This window comes from Thermobia domestica, chromosome 3 (assembly GCF_964235325.1).
Source record: "Thermobia domestica chromosome 3, izTheDome1.hap1.1, whole genome shotgun sequence".
Lineage (NCBI taxonomy): Eukaryota > Metazoa > Arthropoda > Insecta > Zygentoma > Lepismatidae > Thermobia > Thermobia domestica.
Window position 1 is genome coordinate 17,818,305 of NC_137456.1, and position 25,190 is coordinate 17,843,494.

A 25,190-nucleotide genomic window follows, 5' to 3' on the forward strand; every position below is an offset into this window, starting at 1 on the left:
TAGAAAATGCTAAATCGTTAACTGAATTAAATCAAAATCTTTCCCCTTCTGAGGAACAGAAACAAGACTTATGTGAAATTTCAAAAAACAAAATCCAAGAATATGTAGATAATCGTCTTGATTTAGATACAAACACTAAAATAAAACTACATGATTTGTTATTAAAATACAAACATTTATTTTGTGAGTACCCTAAGCCGATAAATTGTGAGCCTTACAAGATCGAGCTTAGCGATCAAGAACCCGTTGTGGGAAAAATGTATCCCATTCCTCAGGCCATGCATAAAGAATTTGAGGAAGAACTCAATAAATGGATAAGATTGGGGATAGCTAAAGAACAACCTAGTAGCTATAGAAACCCCATTCACTGCGTGAAAAAGGCTTCAGGGAGTGTGAGGCCAGTGATCGGCCTCAGATCCCTGAATTCGAAAGTCATAAGCCCTAAAATCCAAGTTGAACCAATAAACGAAATACTTTCTCGAATTTCTGGTGCAAAAATCTTCAGTTTGATGGACGCCACTATGGGTTACTATGGTGCTAGGCTTCATCCTGATTCCTTTCCGTGCACTAGTTTTATTTATTTAGGACGACAATATGTTTTGTGTGTTTTACCAATGGGACTCAAATCTAGTCCTAGTATATTTCAAAATGTGATGAATTCATATTTCGGTCTAGACCCTGGAAATTTTGTCCTAGTCTATCTCGACGATTTATTATGTTTTAGTCCGAATCTGACAGAACATTTTGATCATTTGGAACAACTTTTCAAAATTTTAGAATTTGGAAATTTCGCTTTAAATTTTAAGAAATGTCAGTTTGTAAAAACTGAAATTTCGTTTCTTGGACATGTTGTGAATGGAAAGGAATTGAAGCCAAACCCTAAACAGAATGAAGCCATTAAGTGCTTTCCGGTACCCAAAAATAAAAAGAAATTAAGATCCTTTTTAGGTATTCTTTCGTGGAGGAGAAAATTTATTCCTCAATTCGCTGCATTAACGGCTCCATTCTTTGACCTTTTAAAGAAAGACAGGAAATATTGCTTTACAGAGAAATTATAGAGTAAATTTCAACAATTAAGAGAGTTGCTAAGTGAGCCCCCTGCACTTAGTCAACCAGATTTCAATAAGACTTTTCATATACTTTCAGACGCTCCATTAGAAAATTTGGCGAGTTATCTGGCTCAATATGACGACGATGGAGAACTTTTGGTTATCGAATATGCGAGTCGAAAATTAAAACTCCATGAAGTGTCTTACTCGAATTTTCAATTAGAATTACTAGCTGTTCTGTTCTTATGTGAACATTTTTCGTACTACATATTAGGCAGGAAGGTGACGGTTCACTGTGACAATAGTGCAGTGACATATGATTTTACTTTGCAAAACCTTGATCCTAGAACCAAAAAAAATTTGCTGAAGCTACAAAGATTTGATCTCCGATTTGAGCATATCAAGGGAGTAGATAATAAAATTGCCGATATATTGAGTAGAAATTCTCCTGAACTCACTGCCAAATCGGAAGAATACCAAGTAAATTTCATTAATTATAATGAAAATACTTTGTTTGATGTAAATGAGTTGGAACGAATGCAAGCATCTGACAAGTGCTGTTGTGAGTTGAGAGTCAAAATGAATTCAGAAACTATGAAATCTAGAATCAAGGTTATAAATAATCTACTTTATATTCAAAATTCAAAAACAAAGAATTGGCTGCTAGTGATTCCGGAATCTCTGATTGAAAGAACCGTAAAACACATTCATGGGACAGGACATTTTGGCGTTGCTAAATGTATGAAATTAGTGCAAGAGTTATTCTTTTGGAAAGGTCAAAAAACGAACGTTTCGGCAACGTATAAATAATTGTGAATCGTGCGCGAGAACGAAATTTTCGAACAGAACAATTGCTCGCGAAGACTTGCATATTGAGGCAGATAAACCAAATTCTAAAGTGTGTGTTGATCACGTAGGTAGACTTCCATGTAGTTATGGATATTATTATGTATTATCAATTGTTGAGGTTTACTCCAGATTCCTTTGTTACCTACTTTTGAGGACAGCAACCATTGCTGAAATTATTCGAACTTTGGAGAGAGATTACTTTTATCTTTGTCCATATCCAAATTATATCGTCTCCGATCAAGGCCCACAATTTGTTTCCCAGAAGTGGAAAGATTACTGTAACGACCATCAGATATAGCATATTCTGATTTCTCCTTACAACGCACGGGCAAATGGGATCCTTGAGAGATCGCATCGTGAATTGAATAGGATCATCAGATTATTGTGTAGTAGTAACCATACCAAATGGAAAAATGTCCTGAAAGTTACCCAAGACTTATTGAATTATTCTTATAATAGTTCCATAAATTTTACGTAGGCAGAGGTGTTCATTTCTTTCTCTGCTGTAGATAGATTTCGGGAGAAATTTCCTTGGCCTCTTGAACTAAAAAATGTAGAGAATTCAAAGAAGTTTATACAAGTGGAACCACGATTGTTGTCAAAGAAGTAAAGAAAAACAAAAAGGAATGTAGTCGAAATTAAGGAAGGGAATTTAGTCATGGTGAAAACTCATTTTCTTTCGGACGCTTTCAAAAAGGTCACACATAAATATTTTCCTGTGTTTACTGGATCTTACTTCGTGTCAAAAGTGCAACATAATTCAGTATTTCTGAAGAATTTAAGGGGGAGAGAAGTGCCAGTTCAAAATTTAATGAATATTAAATTATTTAATTGTTCAGAAGAGAAGCAGAATGAATTATTGAAAGATTTCAAGTAAAAAGAATTTTTTGAGGCCGCTGGGAAAAATGTAGCGTACCCTTTTATGGTACCTCACATTACATTGTTGTTGTTTTCTGTTGTGTTATTTGAGTGGCCCCGTTTGGTATAGTCGTGCCATTAGTTCAAATACACGTTTTATTTGTTTTTACGTGTTATCTATTAACGTTAGTTGTTGAAATGTTTCTTTACTATTAATACAAGACACTGGATGGCGGGGTTATTCTATAACAGTGCACTGTAACTAATGCTAATTACAAATAATTTCTAAGTGCACTATATTCACATGTAACTAATGTTAATTACAAATAATTTCTAACAGTACGTGAGATTCTTTTAAATTTTCTATGTAAAAACGTATGGTGAAGGTGCTTAAATAATAACATTAACATTTTATTATCTAAACTTACTTATGATATCAATCGTAAACATCTCGCAGTAGAATATCGGTGATTTGATTCTTCACTATCAAGTGTTGATGCATTATGGGTAGTGAAATCAACATGGCGCCGTGCAGCATTTCCACTCCGTAAATGTGGGGGGCTCCCATTGGCTTGTTTGACCCAGACGGAAAGGAGCATGTAAGTGATGTGTATAAATATTTTGGATCTTAACTTGAGGAATCATTTGTATAGTTAAATATATCATATATATTAATACTTCATTGCGTTACAAATTGGCAATACAATCCAGGATGTTGATTTGTCTCGAGATTATTCTTATTCCTGGGAAAGACGGTTACAAAATTGAATTCAGCCAGAATACTGAACATTCAGTTTTTCATTGTTTTAACAGAAGTTATTCTGTTACACCTGTCGCCCACAAAATTCAAGGGAGACTGTATAGATACTAACACAAGTGTACGTTTTAGCTCATACCTCTATTTATGTAATGAATTACAATACATTTAGTAAATACTCATCTGTAATTACATTTCCTTTGAATTTTTTTTTGTTTACCGTACATCCTAATTTGTCTTTGTTCTACTTCGTTGTAATGATTTCCCAGGAATATGGATCAGCGGACAAAATCAACATCAAATAATGAACATTAGATTGGAACTTGAAATTTAAGTAAACAAATTAAATAATGAAAAATTATTGTAATACCAACATCCGAAGGGTGGTGCATTACACACTTGCGGTACTGAGCACCGAATTTATTTTCCAGGATTGGAATTTATCCAGCGATTGTACACATGCAAGCTACATATCAATCTCGAAATCTCTGTTGACCAAAGAAAGTGATCGGTACCGGAATTGACCATTTATGGTACACGGTACCTAATATAGTTTTCGGGGGTGGGGTATTTCCAACAATTGCATACATGCGAGCTATATATCAATAAACTATTGAATAAATGCTATCGATAACGGAATTGGTCACCCATTTTCGGTACACGATACCTAATTTACTTCCAAGGGGTGGGATATATGCAGCGACTATACACATGTGATCAATAGGTCGAACAACTCGCCCTGAACCAGTACCAAAATGGACATTCCCAGGCACACACTTCTAATACATGGTAGTTTACTTTCCGGGATGAGCTGTATGCAACGACTGCAAACATGTAACCTATACATAAATCAACTTGTCTTGACAAAAGGAAACGATCGGTACTAGGATTGGTCACTTCCGGACAACAACTTTCGATACTCCCCTAATTGGCTTTCTGGAACTGGGCGATATTCAGTTACTGCACAAGCAACCCATATGCCAATTAACTAGTTTTGACGAAAGAAAACGATCGCTACTGGAACTAACCTATTTCAGTACACGGTTCCTAATACAGTTTCTGCGCGTGGGATACTTTAGCGATTTCACACATGCAACCGATATATCAATAAACTTGTGTTGACGTAAAAAAACAATTGGTATGGGAATTGGTCACTTCCGATTAACTCCTTTCGGTACAAGGTACTTAATATGTATCCATTGCTGGGGTATTGCCAGCTATTACACACATGCAACCTATATATCAATCGACTATTCTTAATGAAAGAAAGTCATCGGTACCAAAATTAGTCACTTGCGGTGACCCACTTCTTTAGCTGAAGTAGCTGAAATTACACCACCCCTGGAAACTATATTAGGTACCGTGTACTGGATGTGACTAATTCTGGCACCAATCGATTTCATTCGTAAAGAAGAGTTGATTGATGTAATTTATAGTCAGCAGGTGTGCAGTTGTTGGATATACGTAGCTCCAGAAACTGTATTAGGTACCATGTACCGGTACTTGGTGACAGAAAAGGACCAATTTCGGTACCGATCGCTTTCTTTCGTCAAATTCGAGTTGCAGTAGTGACTACTGTGTTCTACAAAAGGAAAGACACATTGGTAATTAAGTCGAAACGACCTTTGTGGGCCGAGTTCTGTCCTGCAAAATCAATCCCCGCTTTCGGGGCTTTTAGTGATTTTTTCGCTTAGAAGCAATTCTTTAAATTCTGATGCGAGGTTCCAATAAATCATAAAAAAGAAAACAAATGTATTTGACATTGCATAAGCATATATCTAGTAATAGTATATATCCTACATACAAAAGTATTTAACTTACAATGTTAGTTTTAAATATTTTACTCGACACAAAGAATTCAAGCGGTGCAAGAAGTTCATTTGTCAACACTCCTCAAACTATTTCTTCAAAATGAATTTCGTAATTGATTCTGTAAAATAATTAGATACATAGCCACATGGGCTGCCAGCCGGGGGGATGAGGAGCACGCGTCCCGCCAGAAATTTTTAGGAGGAGATTGTCCCCTCCAGAAAACTGTATAGCAGGAATCAGTGGCGGCCAGTGGATTGTGGTTTCGGGTGTTGCAATACGAACGATAAGAGACAGAAGATATAAAGCGGACTCATTGACTAATCAGCATAACTTTAGATGCAAATGCTATGTGACATGTGAAATTAAATAAAATTCTGTTTTAAAAAAATAAAAAATGCAGAACATTTTATCCGATTAATCACCTTAATTAATTAGTAAGTTCATTCTCCTATCTTTGATTGGAACAAATCTGTCTAATACATGCTGGTTGAACTCTGGTATTCTTATTGTCAGGTGTTTTTCGATAGAAAGCATCTCCAATGGTGATAACCTTTCTTGAGATATCCAATTCCTTGAAAGAGTCAAAAAATTCTTTTTGATGTAGGAAAATACTTTCCGTCTTTTGCTGACGCCATAGGTACAGTTAATATTAATTTTAGAAGCTTTGTAGGTTCACTAAATATTTTTTCTAGATTATTGCGAACGATTCATTCTAACAAACTCAATCCCTGACAGTGGTCCGAATTCCTCTTCAGCGTTGACTGAAGAGAGTTCGTAACAGAGATTAGTGTTATAAAAAATGTCGATTGAACACACTTTATTCACAGTTTAACCAGGAAAATTTAAAATAAATTGAGGAAATGTATCCTGCCTATTGTCAATTTCCCTTCGCAATCGTGCTCTGCTACTACAAATCCCTCGAAAGCATAATTGCCAGTATACACAAAACCGAGCGTAATTTCGTTTTTTGCTGATATTTTTATTATTTTATTATATTTTTTTGGAAATATCTCCTTAAATGGATAGCTTTCTATCATTTCCAAATACTAATAACTGAATTTTACTCATAAACGTAGGGAAAATGGAATAAATGCGAAAAATCGCGAGTTACAGTATACGCGCAATTTTTTTGCGCATGCGGGTACCTTCTCGAGCTTCCATCTCCATAAATTTAATAACATGCCAAATCACCCCTCTAACCTGTGAATGGATCTTTTTGTGCTTCACTTTGTGTTTATAACATTCATAGTCACGTTAATTCACTACAATACACACCGATACACCTACAAACTATTACACTAGCCTATCCACACTACACTGGACCGGAATACGATAATAACACCCTCGTAACAACAAAGACCTTATTTTCAATGTACCAGCACACTACACGAAACCCAGCCAAAGAACAAACCTTCACAAGCATCGGAAATATCTTAGTTCGAGGGGTGAGTGAGCCATGTCTCTTGTTTTAGACCCTAAGCGAATGGAATGCTATGATTGCCAAAATGTACCATGTGTTCTGTTGACCTACAGATGTGTGGGAGGCTTCCTTTTTCTTGTCTTTTCTTTCCTTTTTTCTTGGTAACTAACTAACTCTATGGCCTTTGGAACCGGGAGGTTCAATGCCGCGTTCACAAAAGCTCTCCACTGACAAAATCTGATCCATCCTAATATTGTCCTCCCATCTGTGCCTAGGTCTTCCTAATGGTCGTTTTCCGATTGGTCTTCCGATGGTTTTCTTGGTAACACAAAGGTAAAAATAAGAAGGGTGAAAGAATTTTTTCCACTCAGTAAGTTATTACTTAGCATTGTGTTATAGTGGTGTATAGAAATCTGATTTTTTGTGTTTTTGAGAACTAAAATACTATTCTTTTGTGTGTTAATATCTGGGATTGTGTAGATATATTTGTATGAGTTCTTTACCCTTTTTTTAATGCCGGCACTTTCAGGTGTTTGATACATAAGTTATTCTTAATTTTAATAATTGATTTCAAATTCTCTGATACTTTGGTTATTTAACGCTATGATATGGAAGATAATAGATCTTTTTTTTTAAAAAAAATTCGGGAACAGTACTACGATCAGAAGTCTAAGTAGGGAAATGCTATATAAGGTCAGAGCTTACTTTGAGAAAGAAAGATCAAACGATGCTCTATTGTTGTCAATTGTACCAATTGCAAAAATAGTGCAGAGGATGTGTGATGCTTTGCAAAGAGGCAAACATTCAGTAATAAACAAACTAGTTTTTTTTTTAAATAAACGATTTAAGGTCTACTACTGAGAAGTTTAGATAATCGTAGTTGGCAACATATCTTGCGCATGCGTAGGATCAACCACATCCTCCCATTTTCATCTCCTCTTACAGGGTTCTATTTACGGGATGATACTAATTCTAATGGAATGTAAGGGCATAATTTATACCGTTTACCAAACACTATTAGGGTCATCAAATCTAAGAGGTTCAGGTGAGCAGGTCATGTAGTCAGAATGAAAGAAAAACAGGAACACTTTCAAAGTCTTAACTGGAATTTCAAACTACCATTAGGAAGACCAAGGAGCAGATGGGAGGACAACATTAAGATCTCACATAAATAGGAATACAAATAGAAACTAGATCCAGTTGGCTAAGAATAGAAGTCAATGGAGAGCTTTTGTAAACGCGACATTCATCCTCCGGATTCCATAGGCCATAGAATTAGCTAGTTAGTAAATGGAAGTAAGGCGGTAATTCAAATCTGAAATCAGAATTTCGCTGTCACGAATAGATTTCCATTGAATGTATGGATAATAACCCCATACCGTAAGCGTCGGTGGACCACCGATGGGCAACTAGAGACATCTCGCCAAAAATTGGTGGCCCCGCAACGACTATCCGCGGAGGCCTCACTTCCGTTTTCAAAATTGTACCCTAGCGGCCCACCAGCGGCAGAGACGCGACGAAACGATAATGAACCATAAAATTACTCACCCAAAATACGTTCAATCGCAAATATGCATGATTTGTTTACATTAAGGTGAGTAAAAGACATTTTTTTAAAAAATAAAAAAGTACCTCTGAGTGGGCTCGAACCACCAACCTTACAATTACGAGCCGCGTGTTCTTTCGACTAGCCACGGAGACAATGAATAAAATATCGCTTGTAAAGGGATAAATCTTTGAATCTTTTTAATTTGGTTAATCAGAATGCACCTTTAACCGTGTATACTCGACGATAACCATTTGGGATCAGATAAAATGCATTCGCCATGTAATTTTATAAGAAATGGTACACGTCTATTTACTTTATTTCATGGTTGTAATATATTCACTTAGGAATGATCGGCGACAGTTGCCATCTAAATTCATACAATTATACGGACTCATCTCAAGATTTTTCACTTCATGATACACAGGCAGGGATTACTCTTAACTCCCAGAGCTCACTTTAGGAAGAATTCGTCATGACAAAGAATATATAATAATAACCGCAACTGTACATGACTGGCGATAGTTCGTATTGGTCCCTTTGCGATTCTGCACGACGAATCGAAGGATCGCGGACCACGATGAAATCCTCACTGCTACGCGATGGCAACTTCAACATGCCGACCAGTAACGTACGCAGAAATTTAATTCCGGGTGGGTCCAAACTCAATAGGAGGGTATTTTATATTAAAATTTCTAAAATTGACCCCGAATTTAGGCTAAATTTACACAAAAGTAGAAATGTTGTGGGTCCGGACCCCCAGGACCCACCCTCTGCGTACGTCCTTGATGCCGACTCTAGATATCTGTTTCGACTCGACATAACCCTGTCATTAGTGACACACTAATAGTAATTCTTCCACACGTCGCTATATTGACGATCGATATTTACCGGCAAGTGGGCCACAAGGTATTGGCATGAGGAAGGAATTTAAAGCGGTAAATTCAAATCTGAAATCAGAATTTTGTTGTTAGGGTTAATTTACAGCAATTTTCAGTAATTCCAGTAACTACAGTAATCATAATTTCAAGGTATGGATAATGACTCAAAATTATCTGCAACAAATGTGCAAGAGTCAGTAATATTGCTTATGTATGTATTTGTGGCTCATTTTTTTTCTCTAAGATTACCATCACCTAAGTTATTTGGTGATCTCTTTCCTACTTCGCAAGTTAAACTGAAGGGACAATATTTGACATAGTTTACAGGCTTAAGAAATTTATATTATTTCTTGGGACCTTAATAGTAGATGTTTTATGAAAATAGGCCCAGATTACATTTTTGTTTCATTTATGTTTTTTAATGGTACTTTTGGGATGCAATAAACTAGTTTCATGTTTCATTTGTGCATTCATATTCGTATCGTTTCGTGTGAAGTAAGACAGTTTTATTTTGAAGAGGGCCCCTATTCAAACGATGGGTAGCTTAAATGGGAGGAGGTTAGATACCCATCTGCCTTTCCCCCTCAAAAGTTAGAACACTATTGAACACTGTCTCATAAATTACATTCTGATTACTTTCTAAATGTTGCAGGTTTGTTGAATTTCAGTCGGTGTATCTGTCACTATATGAACACAATCGAATTACATAAAAATGTTCAAATACATTAAAAATGTGATTAGGCCTTATGCAAATTCTCACGCGAGATTAGTGCCATACTAAACAGTTCGACTAACATACAGGGGAGAGACAGAAAACTAAAAACACTTCATACAGGACACGTAAGTTTGGCCCTCCACTGTACAACACGTGTTGCGTTTGCTGATCATTTTTTGTTTTCAATGTGTCATGTGGACCTTCCTCTTCCGTCAGCAGCACCTATGAGTGTCGTGGTGTGAAAGTGGTGTGGTAAAATGGGCGATCTGACAGACTTCCAAAGAGGCATGATTGTTGGTGCCCGTCTGGTTGGAGCTTCAGTGGCAACAGTAGCGAACATTGTGGGGGTATCGAAAGGTACTGTGTCCAATGTCACGAGGGCATACCAATTCATGGGCAAACGACGTCTGCAAAGCACAACAGTGGTTGAAAGACAATCCTGTTAGATAGGGACCGGAGGGCATTAAAACGTATTGTAGCAGCTAAAAGGAAGACAACTGCAATGAAAATTACGTCTGAACTCAATTCCAGCCTACAGAGCCCGGTTTTATCGAAAACAGTACGACGGGAACTTCATAAAATGAAAATTCGTGGCAGAGCCGCTATCGCCAAACCCCTGGTCACAGCAGTAAATGTGAAGAGACGTATCCATTGGTGCGAGGACCACAAGGCGTGGACTCATGAGCAGTGGAAACACGTAATGTGGTCCAATGAATCGATGTTCACCTTGTTTCCAACAACCGGTAGTGTTTACGTATGGGGAACACCGTCGCACGCCTATGATACTGACTGTGTGCTCCCAACTGTAAAGCATGGGAATGGTTCTGTTACAGTATGGGCAGTGATATCGCAGTTTTCTGCAGGTTCCATCATAACCCTGCATAGAATGATGAATGCTAAGGCGTACGAGGCCATTTTGGGGGACCAGGTTCTACCCATGGCCCAAAATATTGTTCCCTGATGGTGATGGCATCTACCAAGATGATTTGGTACCCTGTCACGCTGCAAAAACGGTGAAATCATGGTTTGAGAAGCATGACCAGGAGTTATCACACCTCCCCTGGGTCCCACAATCACCAGATCTGAACATCATTGAGGCATTGTGGTCTGAGTTAGGGAGGTGAGTTCCGTCTCATTACCCTCCACCAGCATCCCTTAAGGAATTGTAGCATATTTAGGAGGAACAATGGTACAAAATTCCACACACCACGATTCAGGAGCTGTATACGTCCATTCCACGTCGGATCCAAGCTGTTTTGGACACAAAAGGAGGCACCATACCATACTAAGTATGAGTCTCACACTTTTGCAAACGTTTTAGATTTTTTTGTCTAACCCCTGTATGTTTCCTACAGTAGTCAGACCTTTAGTATGACGTTAATCATGCGTCAGGCAGATTACTCTACATAAGGCAGATTATTTTTAAGTTAAAGACGTAAGAAAAGCTATTTTTGGGAACTCAAGAAAGAGACAAAAAAATCTCATGTAGGGTATTTATTTTATGGGGCAGAAACATTGACATTATGCAAAAGTAATGAAAATAAATAAGCTTTCGAAAGGCATGTGTAGAGAAAAATAAAGAGAATAAACTAATTAGGAGGTGTTACAAATATTGGGGGAGGAAAGAATAATTTTAGATGTAATTAGAAAGGGAAACTGGCTGGGAAAGAACTGTATTATAAGGAACGTAGTAGAAGGTATGATAGCAAAAAAAAAAAAAGAAAAGAAAAGAAAAAAGAAGAAAAAGAAAAAGAAAGAAAGAAAGAAAGGAAAAGAAAAAAGGAAGGGGACGAAAAGAGACTGCAGTTGATAAATATTGTATTAAGTGCAGTGTATTAAGTGATGACTACAGTGACATTGAGTGTGCTCTTGGCATTAGTTCGCCGAGTGCTTCAAACATTATGCACAAATACTTGCGTGTAAGGAATGTTTCTTCATGTTGGGTGTCCCACAACTTGACAGATACTCAGAAGTAGATTCTTGTCGAATGATGTCAAGACATGCTCCAGAAATTTAACAATGGTGATACTAAGAGGGTGTCAGACATAGTTACTGGTGACGAAACATTGATATATCAATTTGACCCCGAAACAAAGTGCCAATCGTCTGTGTGGTTGTTTCCTGGCGAAGAAGCACACATGAAATTCAAAAGGTCAAGAAGTGTTGTAAAGAAAATGGTAGCAAAATTTTTCTTACCAAATGGACATGTGGCCTCAATTTCTTTAGAAAATCAACGAACAGTTACAGCGAGATGGTACACAAGTGTTTGTCTTCTAGAAGTGTTATAGAAAATCGAGGAGAGAGGACCAAGAACAGGCCTGCGGCTAACCATGCTGCATGACAATGCATCTGCTCACTCAGCGAACATCAAGTTAAATTCATTTGAAGACAGTCGTGTTACACTTCTTAGCAACCCACTCTACAGTCCTGACCTAGCACAATCTGACTTCTTCATGTTTCTTACGATGAAATCTACGTAAACTCCATGGACGTTGATTTCTTTCCTGTGAAGATGCTGACACTGCTTACACAGAGCAATTAAGTGTAGTGCCTGAACCAGACTAGAGCCAATGCTTCCAGAATTAGTTCAGAAGTATGAGACTTTGTGTGAAGTGTCATGGAGAATTATTATTATTATTATTATTATTATTATTATTATTATTATTATTATTATTATTATTATTATTATTATTATTATTATTATTATTATTATTATTATTAAGTATTCTGCCTTTTGGCAGGTCCTAGGACTAATCAGGGCTTTTTTCTTCTTAATTTTCAGTTTGGGTCTGGAAATGTTTCTTCCATGTTTCTCGATTTTCAGCTTCCTCTTTTAACTCCCAATGTTTTCTTCTATTTTTCAAATCATCGATTACTCGTGTTCTTCTTCTTCCTTCTTTTCCATCCATCTTTCCTTCTATGGCAGTATGAAGAAGACAATTTCTTCGCAAGATATGCCCAATCCAATTGGCTTCTACGAAGGATGCTGGCCAAAAGCGTCCTCTTCTCTCCTATCCTTTTTAAAATATCTTCGGTTGTTACTATCTCTGTCCCTTTTATCTTCCTCCAACAGCACATTCCATAGTTCACTAAATACTTCTTCTTTAACTTCCGTAATGTCCTTAAGTCTCTGAACCATAAAGTCCAATGCTCTATATATAGCACTTGACCAACTTCTTCCTAAGTCCAAATTAAGCCTGCTAGTTAAGAGTAATCTCTTCCTGTTGAATGCTTCTTTGGCATGGAGAATATTAAAAAAAATGTAATAGATATAATAAAGTTTTGCATACCCAGAGACCCATGTCTGAAACCTTTCCTAGTGTCCCTCGTACGAATTGATTGCTGAGAAACGATCCTAAACCTCAAACTAATGAACCTATGATTGACCTCACAGGGAATCGAATCTGGAAACCTGCACAAAGAAAGATTGGGTTCCACTTGGTCACAAAGAGACATGGTGGGATTGTCTAGGTATAATTCATCACGAGTTGTTCAAATCGACGATTACTACAGTTACATAGCCTACCTCAGCAGCTGCAAACAATGAAAGAAAAACTGTATGAAAAGCGTTCTGCACTCGTCAATTGCAAAAATATTATTCTTTTACACGACAATGATTATCAAATATAGCAAGGTTGACTCAAAAAAAAAATTCTTTAGCTTAAACTGTCTATTTTATCACATCCCCCTTACTCCCAGGACCTTGCTCCGTTAGACTACCACCGTTTCTGCTCCTTAGAAAAAATTTTGAAAAGAAAAATCTTCAATTAGAAAGAGCAAGTCAGTCATGCTTTCGAAAATTTCTTCCAGGCCGGCCAACCACATTTTACAAAGAAGGAATTGAACTGCCAGGAAGATAAGGCATACATAATGGTGGTGAATACATAATAGAAATGCCAATTTAACATTCAAACAAGGAAGCTCAATTATTACTAGGTACATAAAATTAATTCTCAAATAAAAATTTAAATAACATTAATCAAAGTTGAAATATGATTTAAATCTACAATTTTTGTTTTAGTACACACTGTTCTCCTGGATTCGATGTTTCTAATTTCCTCGAACTTGGAGCGGATAGGTATAACATATGGGATTTTTAGCAATATATACTCATGTCCAAAATTATTGTCGCATGTCTATAAATATGTTGTTGTAGGAATATAATTTGATAACGAATTTGCCTGGTATTTCTTATAATGTTAGTATGTGTATAATCGGTAAAGACATGTGTGCGGCAAATTTCATGTCAAAAGAGCAATAAATAAGAACAATAAAACGAAAATAAAACTTTTTGTTCATTTAGCAACATTTTCTAATTTTCGTATTTATAATTCTTTTCCTATGAAATTTACCATAAATATACATTTCTGGGTTATACACATAATATCAGTATTAAAAGTACCATGCAAAATCATTATAACATTATATTGCAAGGATCCCAACATCATGACATGAGCACATCTCACCACAACACGTGCTATTATTTGAAAAGAGCGTAGCAGACGAGAAGCCGACACGAAAAACTCCGAGAAACGCCGAAAGAAGACGGAACCTCACGGAAGGACCCGAAGAAGACAGATAAAAGGCAGACCACCGAGGGACCCAGCATCAGTCTATTATATTTTGTAATAAAGCTTGGTGGAGGGAAAAAGTCACCCGGTCCTTCATTTGACTCTACCTATAAAGACATTGCGATATTCTTACAATAAGACAGTTATAGATATGCGACAATCATTTTGGACATGAGTGTACATTGCACAGAGTCGCCATGCTGCATTTCCAGCCGAACTGAATCATTACCAAGCTATATGCTTGAAAATTGATTCTCGTAAGTTTCCATTCCGCTTCAGAACTTACATATTCTGTTCACTGATACAATCTTCACATTATCAACTTAATAATCAGTAATTGATTTTCTGATATTGTCTAGAGTGAAGGACAAAGTAGTTTATCATACAGATCTATAACAAATGTTATTTCAAGCTTGCAGCGCAGTAGAATAGTTTCTGTTGATTAATTTACTTCTTGTGGTTTTGTGACACGCAACCGGGAATTTTTTTATTGCCAGAGTGTTTACAATAACGCAGTATCGACACTACTTAACATAATAATATACTCGTTTGCATCATATACTTATTGTTACATACGCTTTCTTATCAAAACATAGAAACCAGGAACGTGGGTGTAACTCCCAGAATGTGATTGTAATTATGAATATTTTATTTGATTCGTGAAGTAATGCTCCAATAAATGAACCGTAGGTTTTAAAACCCTAGTCCTTAGTCTGGTTGATATAACACATACGCGTTGGAAACTCCACGATCTACACTGCAATACCTGATAGTGACCAAATGAAAAAACATTGAAACTTGAACTCTACATTATTAAAAATATTGTTTTAACGAACTTACTTGAATTAATATACTTTTGTTGATATGTTCTAATTTGGAAGTTCAAAACTTATGAAGTATATTTCAGCAAGCATATTCCTTATCAATACTAAACGAAGTATAGCTACTTGGTACACGGTTCAGTGGTCACCTCTGCAGAATAGGAATGTTGTGTTCAATACCATATCATATTCGTAATAGAAAAACATCTTTCTTAGGACTTTTCTTCAGTGTGTAATATTTTGAGTGGCATTCTTCCAAGGTCTTTGCTATTATCAATTATTAGAATGCAAAAGACTGAAGTTACTAACAAGAGCCATGAATGTCACTAAAACACACTTGAGTACCTTTACGTATTTCGAATGTTTTTTGTTTTTTCAGATTCAGTTTGGAACCAGTTGGTTAGGAAGATGTGGCTCGCTCAGACAGATTAAAGCTTCACAGACAGTTACTAAAGGCACAAGGTATGTCAAAATTTTAAATACGTATCAACGTTATAGTATTTAATTCTAGCAGTGCAGACTTACAACACCACTGTACATCACCAGTGGCGGCGGTTGGACGTTAAAAGTGGGGGGGGCAAGACATGATCTGAATATTTTTATATCAATGTTATTTTTCCTGGTTGCTTGTAACAATTTGTTTGACGAAAGGTTGTATAAGTATTATAATACTGTCTTTTTCAGTTAAAATACAGTATATCGTATTTAATATCTTATTATGTAAATTGACAAGAGCAACGCAAGTAGATACTAGCCCTTTGTACTCTTAAAAAGAGATTTGATTCCTTGCTCATGAACATCTTAAAATTATGTCTGCAAAATTGTGTGATCAGATTAGGGGCCTATTTAATAACAAATTTGCAAAACAAATAAATAGAAGGGATAATATTGATCAAATAATGATAGTAATGAATAATGAGAATTGTTTTGCAAAAGTTATATTGAAACTAGAATCAGGTCGGTAGCCATCCCAAAAATGTAGAGGGGGGGCGGCTGAAGTTAGGGGGGCCCGACCCGCTAGACCCTCCTGGATACAGGCCTGACTAGAATTAATGAACAACTTAATTAATTCCACGCATGCTATTATATGTGTTATTACTCTTAGAAACACGGTAAATACTACAAGCATATGCTGCGACATTTAACGGAATACTTTTGCAGTTTCCCGAAACATGTTCGTTGCCATTAGGTAGGCCCTACAGTTTTCACTTTCTTGGAATACATCAAAACTCAACAATACTTAGAGTCATTCCACATTTCAGTTACACAAAATAATCCTAAAACCTAGAATTATGTTGAATTCACTAAATTTAATTGTATATACAAAATTGTATATGTACACCCCTAAACTCCTATATTACAATGCAAAACAATGATAAAGGTAGAAGTTGTTTCTTAATACTCTCTTTTTCAATTAATATTCCTTACTGAGCTCCTTCGTGGCTAAGCGTTTAGCGTACGCGCCTTTGACGTGGGAGACCCGGGTTCGATTCGGGAATGGTAGACCCACTTGCAGCAGGTATGAAGCTTCCATGCTCGGACAAAGAAACTTGAAACCATCTTTCCCAATACAGATATTTGCCTTGCAATGTTTGTACTGCGCCAACTTCGAACTGTTCAGGTGAAAGATCGTTTTCTGTGTTAAAACGCTTTGAGAGTCATTTACTGTCCAGAATGCACAACAAAAAACATTCAGCTCTTAGCAAAATGTGTGTTGAAAGCGAACTGTTAAGAAAGATAGCTTTTGAACCACGTGCTAGTTTATTTGCAGACGTTAAAGCCAGGAAGAAGTGTTTTACTCTGAAGCAAATATCGTACTATTTCCAGTAACTGTTGATGTTTAAAGGTAAAAAGAGAATGTTAACCGTCCATATTATGATATGTAAAGATGAAGCCTATAACCTTTAAGATTCAAAGCGTCATAAATGTTTATTTTATATAATATAATGAACGGAGTTTTGGTATACTGGTATGCATATATATTTTAAACATGATTTGTGCTTGTGTTTTATGAGAAGTGCGAAGGTGTATGTTAAAGAGGGGGTGCCTTGTGTCAGAGTGCCTAGGGGCGCCAGAAACCTTAATCCGCCCCTGCTCATAACGCCTTTCGAGTGTATATTCCTTTCAAACTGCTCTTTTTGACTACTTAATACCGATTTTCTTGTGCTTTTTCTTTAATTGTTTTTTCAGTGATTTTTCCCCCAACTTTTATAATTCTCTTCTCTGTGCCAGCGGGTACCTTGATCGTATTTTCTTTCTAGTTTCCTAACTCTCCTAAATCATTTTGTGTTCTCCCCTTTTCTCATATGTTTAGTGGCTTCATGCACAACTTTTACTAATCTTGTTTCTTCCATAAATTTTAATCTTCCAACATATTTTATTTTACTCATAACTTCTCTTTTTTCAAAATCACTCTATCCCATCTCTCCTGTTATTGTTACATTTGCACTTAATTTATTTGCTCCTAGGGTAAACCTTCCAATTTGATTTTGTGCTTGTTGTAAAATATTCCTGGTTTTATCCGTTAAAGTTATTACTTCATTTGCGTATGTTAGCGCCGGTACTTCTACTTGTTTCCAAAGTATTCTTGACACCTCATATCTGTTGTATGACCCCATAGCTTTATTTTTTTTATAATTGTTGTATATTTTCGTAGTTTATTTTTCAGTTTTTTCTCGTGTTCAAGTAAGTATTGTTCTCCTTCTTCAAGTGTAGTTCCTAAAAATTCTATTTTCTGAGTCCTGCTTATTAGTATGTTTCCTGCTTGTATATTTTTATCCTCTATGTCTCCACTAAAAACCATGAACTTGCTTTTTTCTTTATTTAATTTTAAACCAATTTCTTCTTCTTTCCTAACCACTGTTTCTACCATTTTCTTAATGTCTTCAATATTATTACTCATCAATGCTACATCATCCGCAAATAGAGTGCCAGGGATTTTTCTTATTTTTTTTTCTTTTCCTTGCAATCTTCATTCTATCTCTCTGTTTGTTTTGATCAATGCTTCTTCCACTTCGTGCATATATATCAGGAATAGAACTGGTGATAGAGGACATCCTTGTTTCAAACCTTTGTTACTGTCTATCCATTTTGATTTTATGTTTCCCATTTCATATCTACATTTGTTATCCTTATATAATTCCTTAAGGAGCATAATAAATTTCTTTGAGATTCCTAAGTTTCACATTACTTCCCATAATATCTTTCTCTTGACTGTATCATACGCTTTTTCAACATCAATAAATGCTACTATGCATAGGCGCCGACTTTGGGGGAGCAGGGCACTTTTACCCCCCAATATTTAAAGGTCGGGTCATCGCCCCGCCCAATATAATCCAGTTGAGGAAGAATTAACAAAGAGGAGCAAGAATTTCTGTCGTAAATTACGTCGTGCCTTTAATTCAATGTTACGAACAGCCTTCTTATTCGATAAAAAGCGCCGTTTTCAAAACGGTGTTTAACCCTTTTAGGATTTTCACTTTTTGAGGTAAATTTTAGACTTTCACTCAAACAACTACTGCTTCCTTACTATTTATCGTAGGATCGTGGTTCATACCTCGTTTTTCTCAGAATAGATCATACTTTCCAACGGTACCACTCTCTTGTCCGCATTATACACCAGAAACAAGAAACATTAAAAAAAAAACAATGAGACTTCGAAAAAATTCGAAATATTTGTGCCCCTCTGGCCCGGACCTGGGTTCACGTAGGGATCTGAATCTTTTTTTAAAAAAAAATCTTGTTATATACATAATACGTGTGCTAAATTTCGTTCTTGTATCTTGAAAACTGAGGTCGGAAGAAAATTTTTGAAAGTCTGAAGGTGACACATCTTTTCGTGTATATATATATATATATATATATATATATATATATATATATATATATATAAATGTACTGCGTCATTCCTATTTAGCCTAGAGTCATGGTTCAAACGCCATTTTCTTCAGTATAATAAGCCCTTTCCAACGGTATCACTTGTATGTCCCTATCATGCATCTGAATCAGATAATTAGGGAAAAACCCGGAAGTATTTTTGTAAATCCAACCAAAATATTTTGACCCTCTGGCCTAGACCTGGGTTGACGTAGGGATCTGATTTTTTTTCTAACAATACATTGTTTTTGTGTGCAAAATTCCAATCTTGTATCTTAAAAACAAAGGGCAGAAAAAATGTTGAAAGTCTGAATTTAGGCTCTCTCTTTATATACACACACACACAGTATATATATACATATAAAAATTTACTACGTCATTACTATTTACCCTAAAGTCATGCTTATTTTCTTTAGTATAACAAGCCCTTTCCAACACACACATCACACATGTACGTGTCGTATTCCTGAACCGGAAAAATCGGGAAAACTGATTTTTTTCTGAAAAAATCAGCCACTCGGAACATTTGTGCCCCTCGTACCCGGACTCGGTTTCACGTAGAGATCTCAGAAAAATTTGAGAAATACCGAAAGGTACATACAATTCCAATCTGATATCCTGAAAAATAAAGACGTGAAAAATTTTTGAAATTTGCCTTAAGAAACAGTAAATAGTCACGCCCTTCTGCCCCCCCTTGGCGCAGCCAACTTGACCATCCGGTTCCAAAACGCATCTGGGGTGTTTTTTGGTCCTTCCTTGACTTGACTAATAAAAAAAAGGCTTAAGTACCTGTTATAGAACCTAAATAATCAGTAAAAGACAATAGTACGCCATGGTAACAAAAGTTACCAAAAATCCTAAAAGGGTTAATAGAGAACTGAAGTTTCAACCAACACTATGGAAACACTGATATGAGAAGTGAAAATCAATGTGGTGCAGTAAAGTTCCCAGAGTTTGAACTTAAATTTGTTTTAATGCGTTTAGACAAATTTGACTTAGGTCATGAATTTAGCACCGGAGTTTATACAGCGGACCGAGATCTGGAGGGAAGGGGCCCTTTATCCAGCAGTTGATAGAAAACGGCTGAATATGATTATATATTTATTCATTGTTTGAGCCCCCCACTATTTTCTTCAAGTCGACGCCTATGCTACTATGAAATCTTCTTTCCTTTCTCTGCATATTTCTATTAATTGTGTTACAATGTAGATGTTATGTGTTATTCTTCTACTGTTCTGAATCCGTTTTGTAGCTCACTTAATATTTTGTTTTTCTCTAGCCAGTTCATTAATCTGTCTCTTAGAATAATTGCAAAGAACTTATAATCGCAGCTGGTAATAGCTATTGGTCTATAATTTTTTTATGTCATGTTTATCTTTTCCTTTTCTTTTATATGTTAACTTAATCCTTGTTTGCTTCCAACTTGGAGGAATGGTTCTTGATTGAAGTATATTATTCATAATATTCTTTAAACTTTCCAAAGATTTATTATCTAGGTTTATTAACATCTCATCTGTTCCTGTTGCTTTCTCTCTTCTTAGCTTTTTCCTAACTTTCTCTGTTTCCACATTTTCAATATTATATGTTAATTCCTGACTTTCTTCTTCAAAACTCTTACTATTTATTTTTGCTACTTTATTTGTTTCATTTATCCGTTCTTCATAATTTTGTTTCACCGCCCAATTTGTTAATTACGTCTCAATTTCCGTCCTGTCTTTCAGCAATTCTCCCTTTTCATTTCTAAGAATGTTTTTTTTTCTGTTTCATTTTGTTTTTGTCTAACATATCTCCAAAATCTTTACCCTGCTTCTTTTCCTCCTGACTTACTTTTTTCTGCTATTTCTTCATTGAAACTTTTTATTTCTTTCATTTTAAGCTATGAGTGCATCTTTCTTGCTATTTATATATTCGTTCCATGCTTGAATTTTCTTATTTCCCAATGTTTTCTTTCCTGAATTTCTTTAGTTTTAATCTATGGATCGGCGTTTTCTTTTCTTACATTAATTTTTGTTTCTGTATCTTTGGTCCAATCAAATTTTCTACTTGTTTAATAATCTTTCTTGTCTTCCTTTACATTTGTGACTTCAGTTGCAGCACTTTTAATTTTTGTTTCTAGAGATTCGTAGGTTTGTTCATTTATGTATTATTTTTCTAACTTCTCTTTATATTTCTTTATATCTTCTTTTTCCAGTTTTCTAATAAGTTTGTTTTGATCTTTTTTTTTTTTTAGTAATTTCTCTTGCCCGCTTGATCAAATAGTTCCATTGTTCGTAATCTATGATCACTTCCTACACTATAAATTCCCTCCTCATCAACATCAAATTTTTAAACCATTTTTTTACTTTTTTCACTAACAAGAAAGTAATCTATAGTAGTAGCTATTTCTCTTTTGAAATATGTCTTCTTAACTGGTGTTTGTCTTATGTTCATTATTTCTAAATTAAAATCCTCTACTAGTGAGTATAAAAGCTGCCCATTTTTGTTTATTTCCCCTTCCGTTTCTATCAAATGTGCGTTTAGATTCCCTCCTATTATATAATCTACATTTTCTTTTCTTATTTCACTTAAATCTTCATTTACACAATTATATATTTCCGTGTTCCACTCTAGATTATTTTCCGGTCTCCAATATATTACGCCTACATAAAATTTCTTTTTCTTTTTCAATTTTACCTTTACCCATAAATGATCATTTATGGCCTTAGTTTTGCATTTTAATTTATTTTCTATGATATGTATATTTTTATTTATTATGAATCCAACTCCTCCTCCTTTAATATCTCCGGTCATTCTATTTCTTCCTTCCCAATTGTACTTAGTATCTTCCAAAGGTGGGGTAATTTCATCCCTCATGTTTGTTGCTGTAATTAGCATTATGTTTATATTTAATTTCTCCATATTATCAATAATTTCCTTCCATTTTCTATTTTATTTCCCCCTCCCTAAATATTTAAACAACCTATTATTATGTTTAGAATTATGTACAGTATTACTTTTATTTATCTTTTTCATTTCTGTCAGCCTTACTCCATTTTGCTTTTCCTTTCAGTCAATAATTCAGGTCCATAATTCCTTTTTCAAGAATTTTTTCACATTCTTCCAAGATTTGTTGTCCCAAGAAACACCGTCCTCTCCAGTTAAGGTGTATTCCATCATTTTGCTGCTTCATATTTGGTTAGTCTCCTATTTGCATCTACATATACCGTTTCTAGCTGTTTACATACCCAATTTATGCCATCGTTCAGCTTTTTTATAGTACCCTCATAAACATCATTTCTATATATTAATCAATTTACGACCCATTTACTTTCAGGAAATATTTCCTTACCTTTTTCTAGGAACTCTCACATTTCCTTCATTAGGTACTTTCCGTTTGTTCTTCCTACATTATTTGTTCCTACATGCACTACTATTACTTTTGGATTTTTATATTCTTCTTTATTTTTCTCCCTTATATTCTTCTTTATTTCTTATTAAAAATATCACATTTATTATTCAGTGTTACAAACTAAGAATGTTATACAGTAGTATCACAAACATCCAAAGTTTCGAAGCCTCTATCACACATACAACACAACGCAGATGGACAAAATAACTCACATCAAAAGTACCTTAATGTTGGATACCATGGTCATGGTGTAACTTTTCCAGAGTGAATAAGAACGAAGTTACAAAGGTTTGAAAATTTGAATTATTTTTTAAAAAAGGTTTAGTTTAAAAACATGCTTAGATAAGTTTCATATCTAGTTACTTGTATGGTTTATAATTGGCAAATAAATAATTTTGCCAATTTCAATAAATAAACTTTCTGGGATAACTTAATCTCGTAACTTCGATTCGTAATGTAAGAGTTTTAAGATACAATCCTTTTGGACAAATTAATCTCAGGATACTTTCCATTGGGGATAAGAGTAACATCTTGGACTGAATTAATCTAGTAAGTCGAGGTACTGTATTATAAAATTCATTTATGTTCGGAAAATATTTTGAAAAGCTCTTTATTCCAGATTCCTTATCAATGTTCTGACTAGTGATTTATTTTAATTTCAGATTATACTTTGAATAGGACTACGGAAATGGTAAATGTCAATTACTTTTTGATGGTTGTAGCAGTAAAAGTACTTTTTCCATCAGTGACTTCACTCATCAAAGTTCATTCTGTGACTCTTGAAACTGTGCAAGAATTAATGGCACTTGGCAACTGTGTTCGCCATATTGTGTCATCATATTTTGGAAGTACACAGACAGTAGTGGTAGTGACACATAATCATCTCTTCAAAGATATAGCTTTCAACAACTACTTTCCAGTAATTCAATTCTCAGTATCTTCAAATGTAGAAATCAACACAACTATTATCAAATATCAACATTTTACCAGAATGGACATGAATTATATCATCCTCTTACATGATTTTAGGTTTCTAAACAACGCGTTACAAACTATTATGTCTAAATCCATATGGAATCCTAGAGGAAAACTTGTGTTGTGTTTAATTAGCCACAGTCACAGTGAAACAATAATTTCCAATATTTTTAACGAGTTGATGCATCTAAATGTCACTAATGCACTGTTAACCGTTCCTGAGAAAAGTGTACTCCCTGTGACACACTTAAATACATCGTCTCTTGAAATTATAGTTTATATATATAGTTATTTTTCATATATTAAAAGAAAATGTGGAACTGCTGTGATACAATTATTTGATAAATGGAAGCTAGGTTATTTCCTGTATGGAACTAATCTCTTCCCGGATAAATTACGAAATTTAGACGGGTGTGATCTTAAAGTGACAGTTTTTAATCTGCCTCCCAACACAATCGTAAAAGAAAAGACGAATGGCGAAGTATATGTTAGTGGTATTGGAGGTAGGGTGTTAACAGCGTTAGCAAGAAGTCTAAATTTTACATCCCATGTTGAAATAGCACCAGGAAATCACTGGGGTACCCGTGATGAGAAAACAGGTATTGTTACGGGTATGTTTGGAGAAATATACAACCACCGAGCTGATTTGGCTCTCGTTCCATTGTTTGTTCGCTTACGAGAACTCAAATTGTACGACGCAATCAACGCTTTTCATCCGTGTGAACTTGTCTGGGTCGCACCATCACCTGACCCGATTCCTGCATGGAGAAATATTTACCTACCATTCAAATCCTCATTATGGATATGCACAGTAACAGTTTACTTAGTATATTCAATCGCTGTGTTTCTTCTTGAAAAATGCCACAACTCAGCTCGAAAGCATAAAGAAAGGCACTTTCTCGACAACTTTGCAATATTATTATCAGGTTCCGTCGCAGAACCAACAGAAACTTGGCTTCGAATCTGTTTCACTGTTTGGTCTCTGTTTTCCATTATAATTGTCACTTTGTACTGCAGTGCTCTTGTAAGTTACATGACAAAACCATCTTATGTTGCACCTATCAACACTTTGAGCGACGTAGTTGAATCTGAACTGAACATAGGAGGCCCATTGACGTTCAGAGACTTTTTTGAACATTCTTCAGACCATGATGCCAAAGTTATTTACAACAAATGGATTGGCAATTCTCATTTTAACTATTTGTTCGAGCGTGTCGCTAAACAACGTGATTTTATTACTGTCGCTGATTCGTTCTTAACTCTGTACAGAATAAATGCCATGTACACTGATTTTGAGGGAAATCCTATGATGCACATTGCTGAAGAGAGAATCACATCTGGTATGCGATGGTATATTTTACACCGTGGTTCTCCATTCAAAGATAAATTTGCTCAACTGGTAATGATTGTTGATGAATCTGGTTTACGTGAAAAATGGATGAATGATCTTCTGTTGGAAGTTCGTGTAAAATATAAAAATTTAAGTCATGAAGAACATGACTCAATTACAATTCTTTCACTTTACCATATGATGGGTGCTTTTGTGCTCCTTGGGTCTGGGTTAAGCTTAAGTTTAGTTATATTTTTGTATGAATCGTTCTTTACTAAAACACTGTCCGCAAAGAAGTGTGTTCGATATACATTATGTTCCAGACTAAAGAATAGAAGTTAA

At 35.4% G+C, this 25,190-nt stretch overlaps 1 protein-coding gene across 1 annotated transcript; it reads left to right on the top strand.

Annotated features, from left to right (window-relative positions):
* The first annotated feature begins 257 nt into the window (after window positions 1-257).
* On the top strand, window positions 258-25,190 carry LOC145681690 (putative glutamate receptor). The gene is made up of 3 exons (XM_081753309.1): window positions 258-392; window positions 15,659-15,741; window positions 23,828-25,190. The coding sequence occupies exons 1-3, from the start codon at window positions 258-260 to the stop codon at window positions 25,188-25,190; spliced, it is 1,581 nt and encodes a 526-aa protein (XP_081609435.1).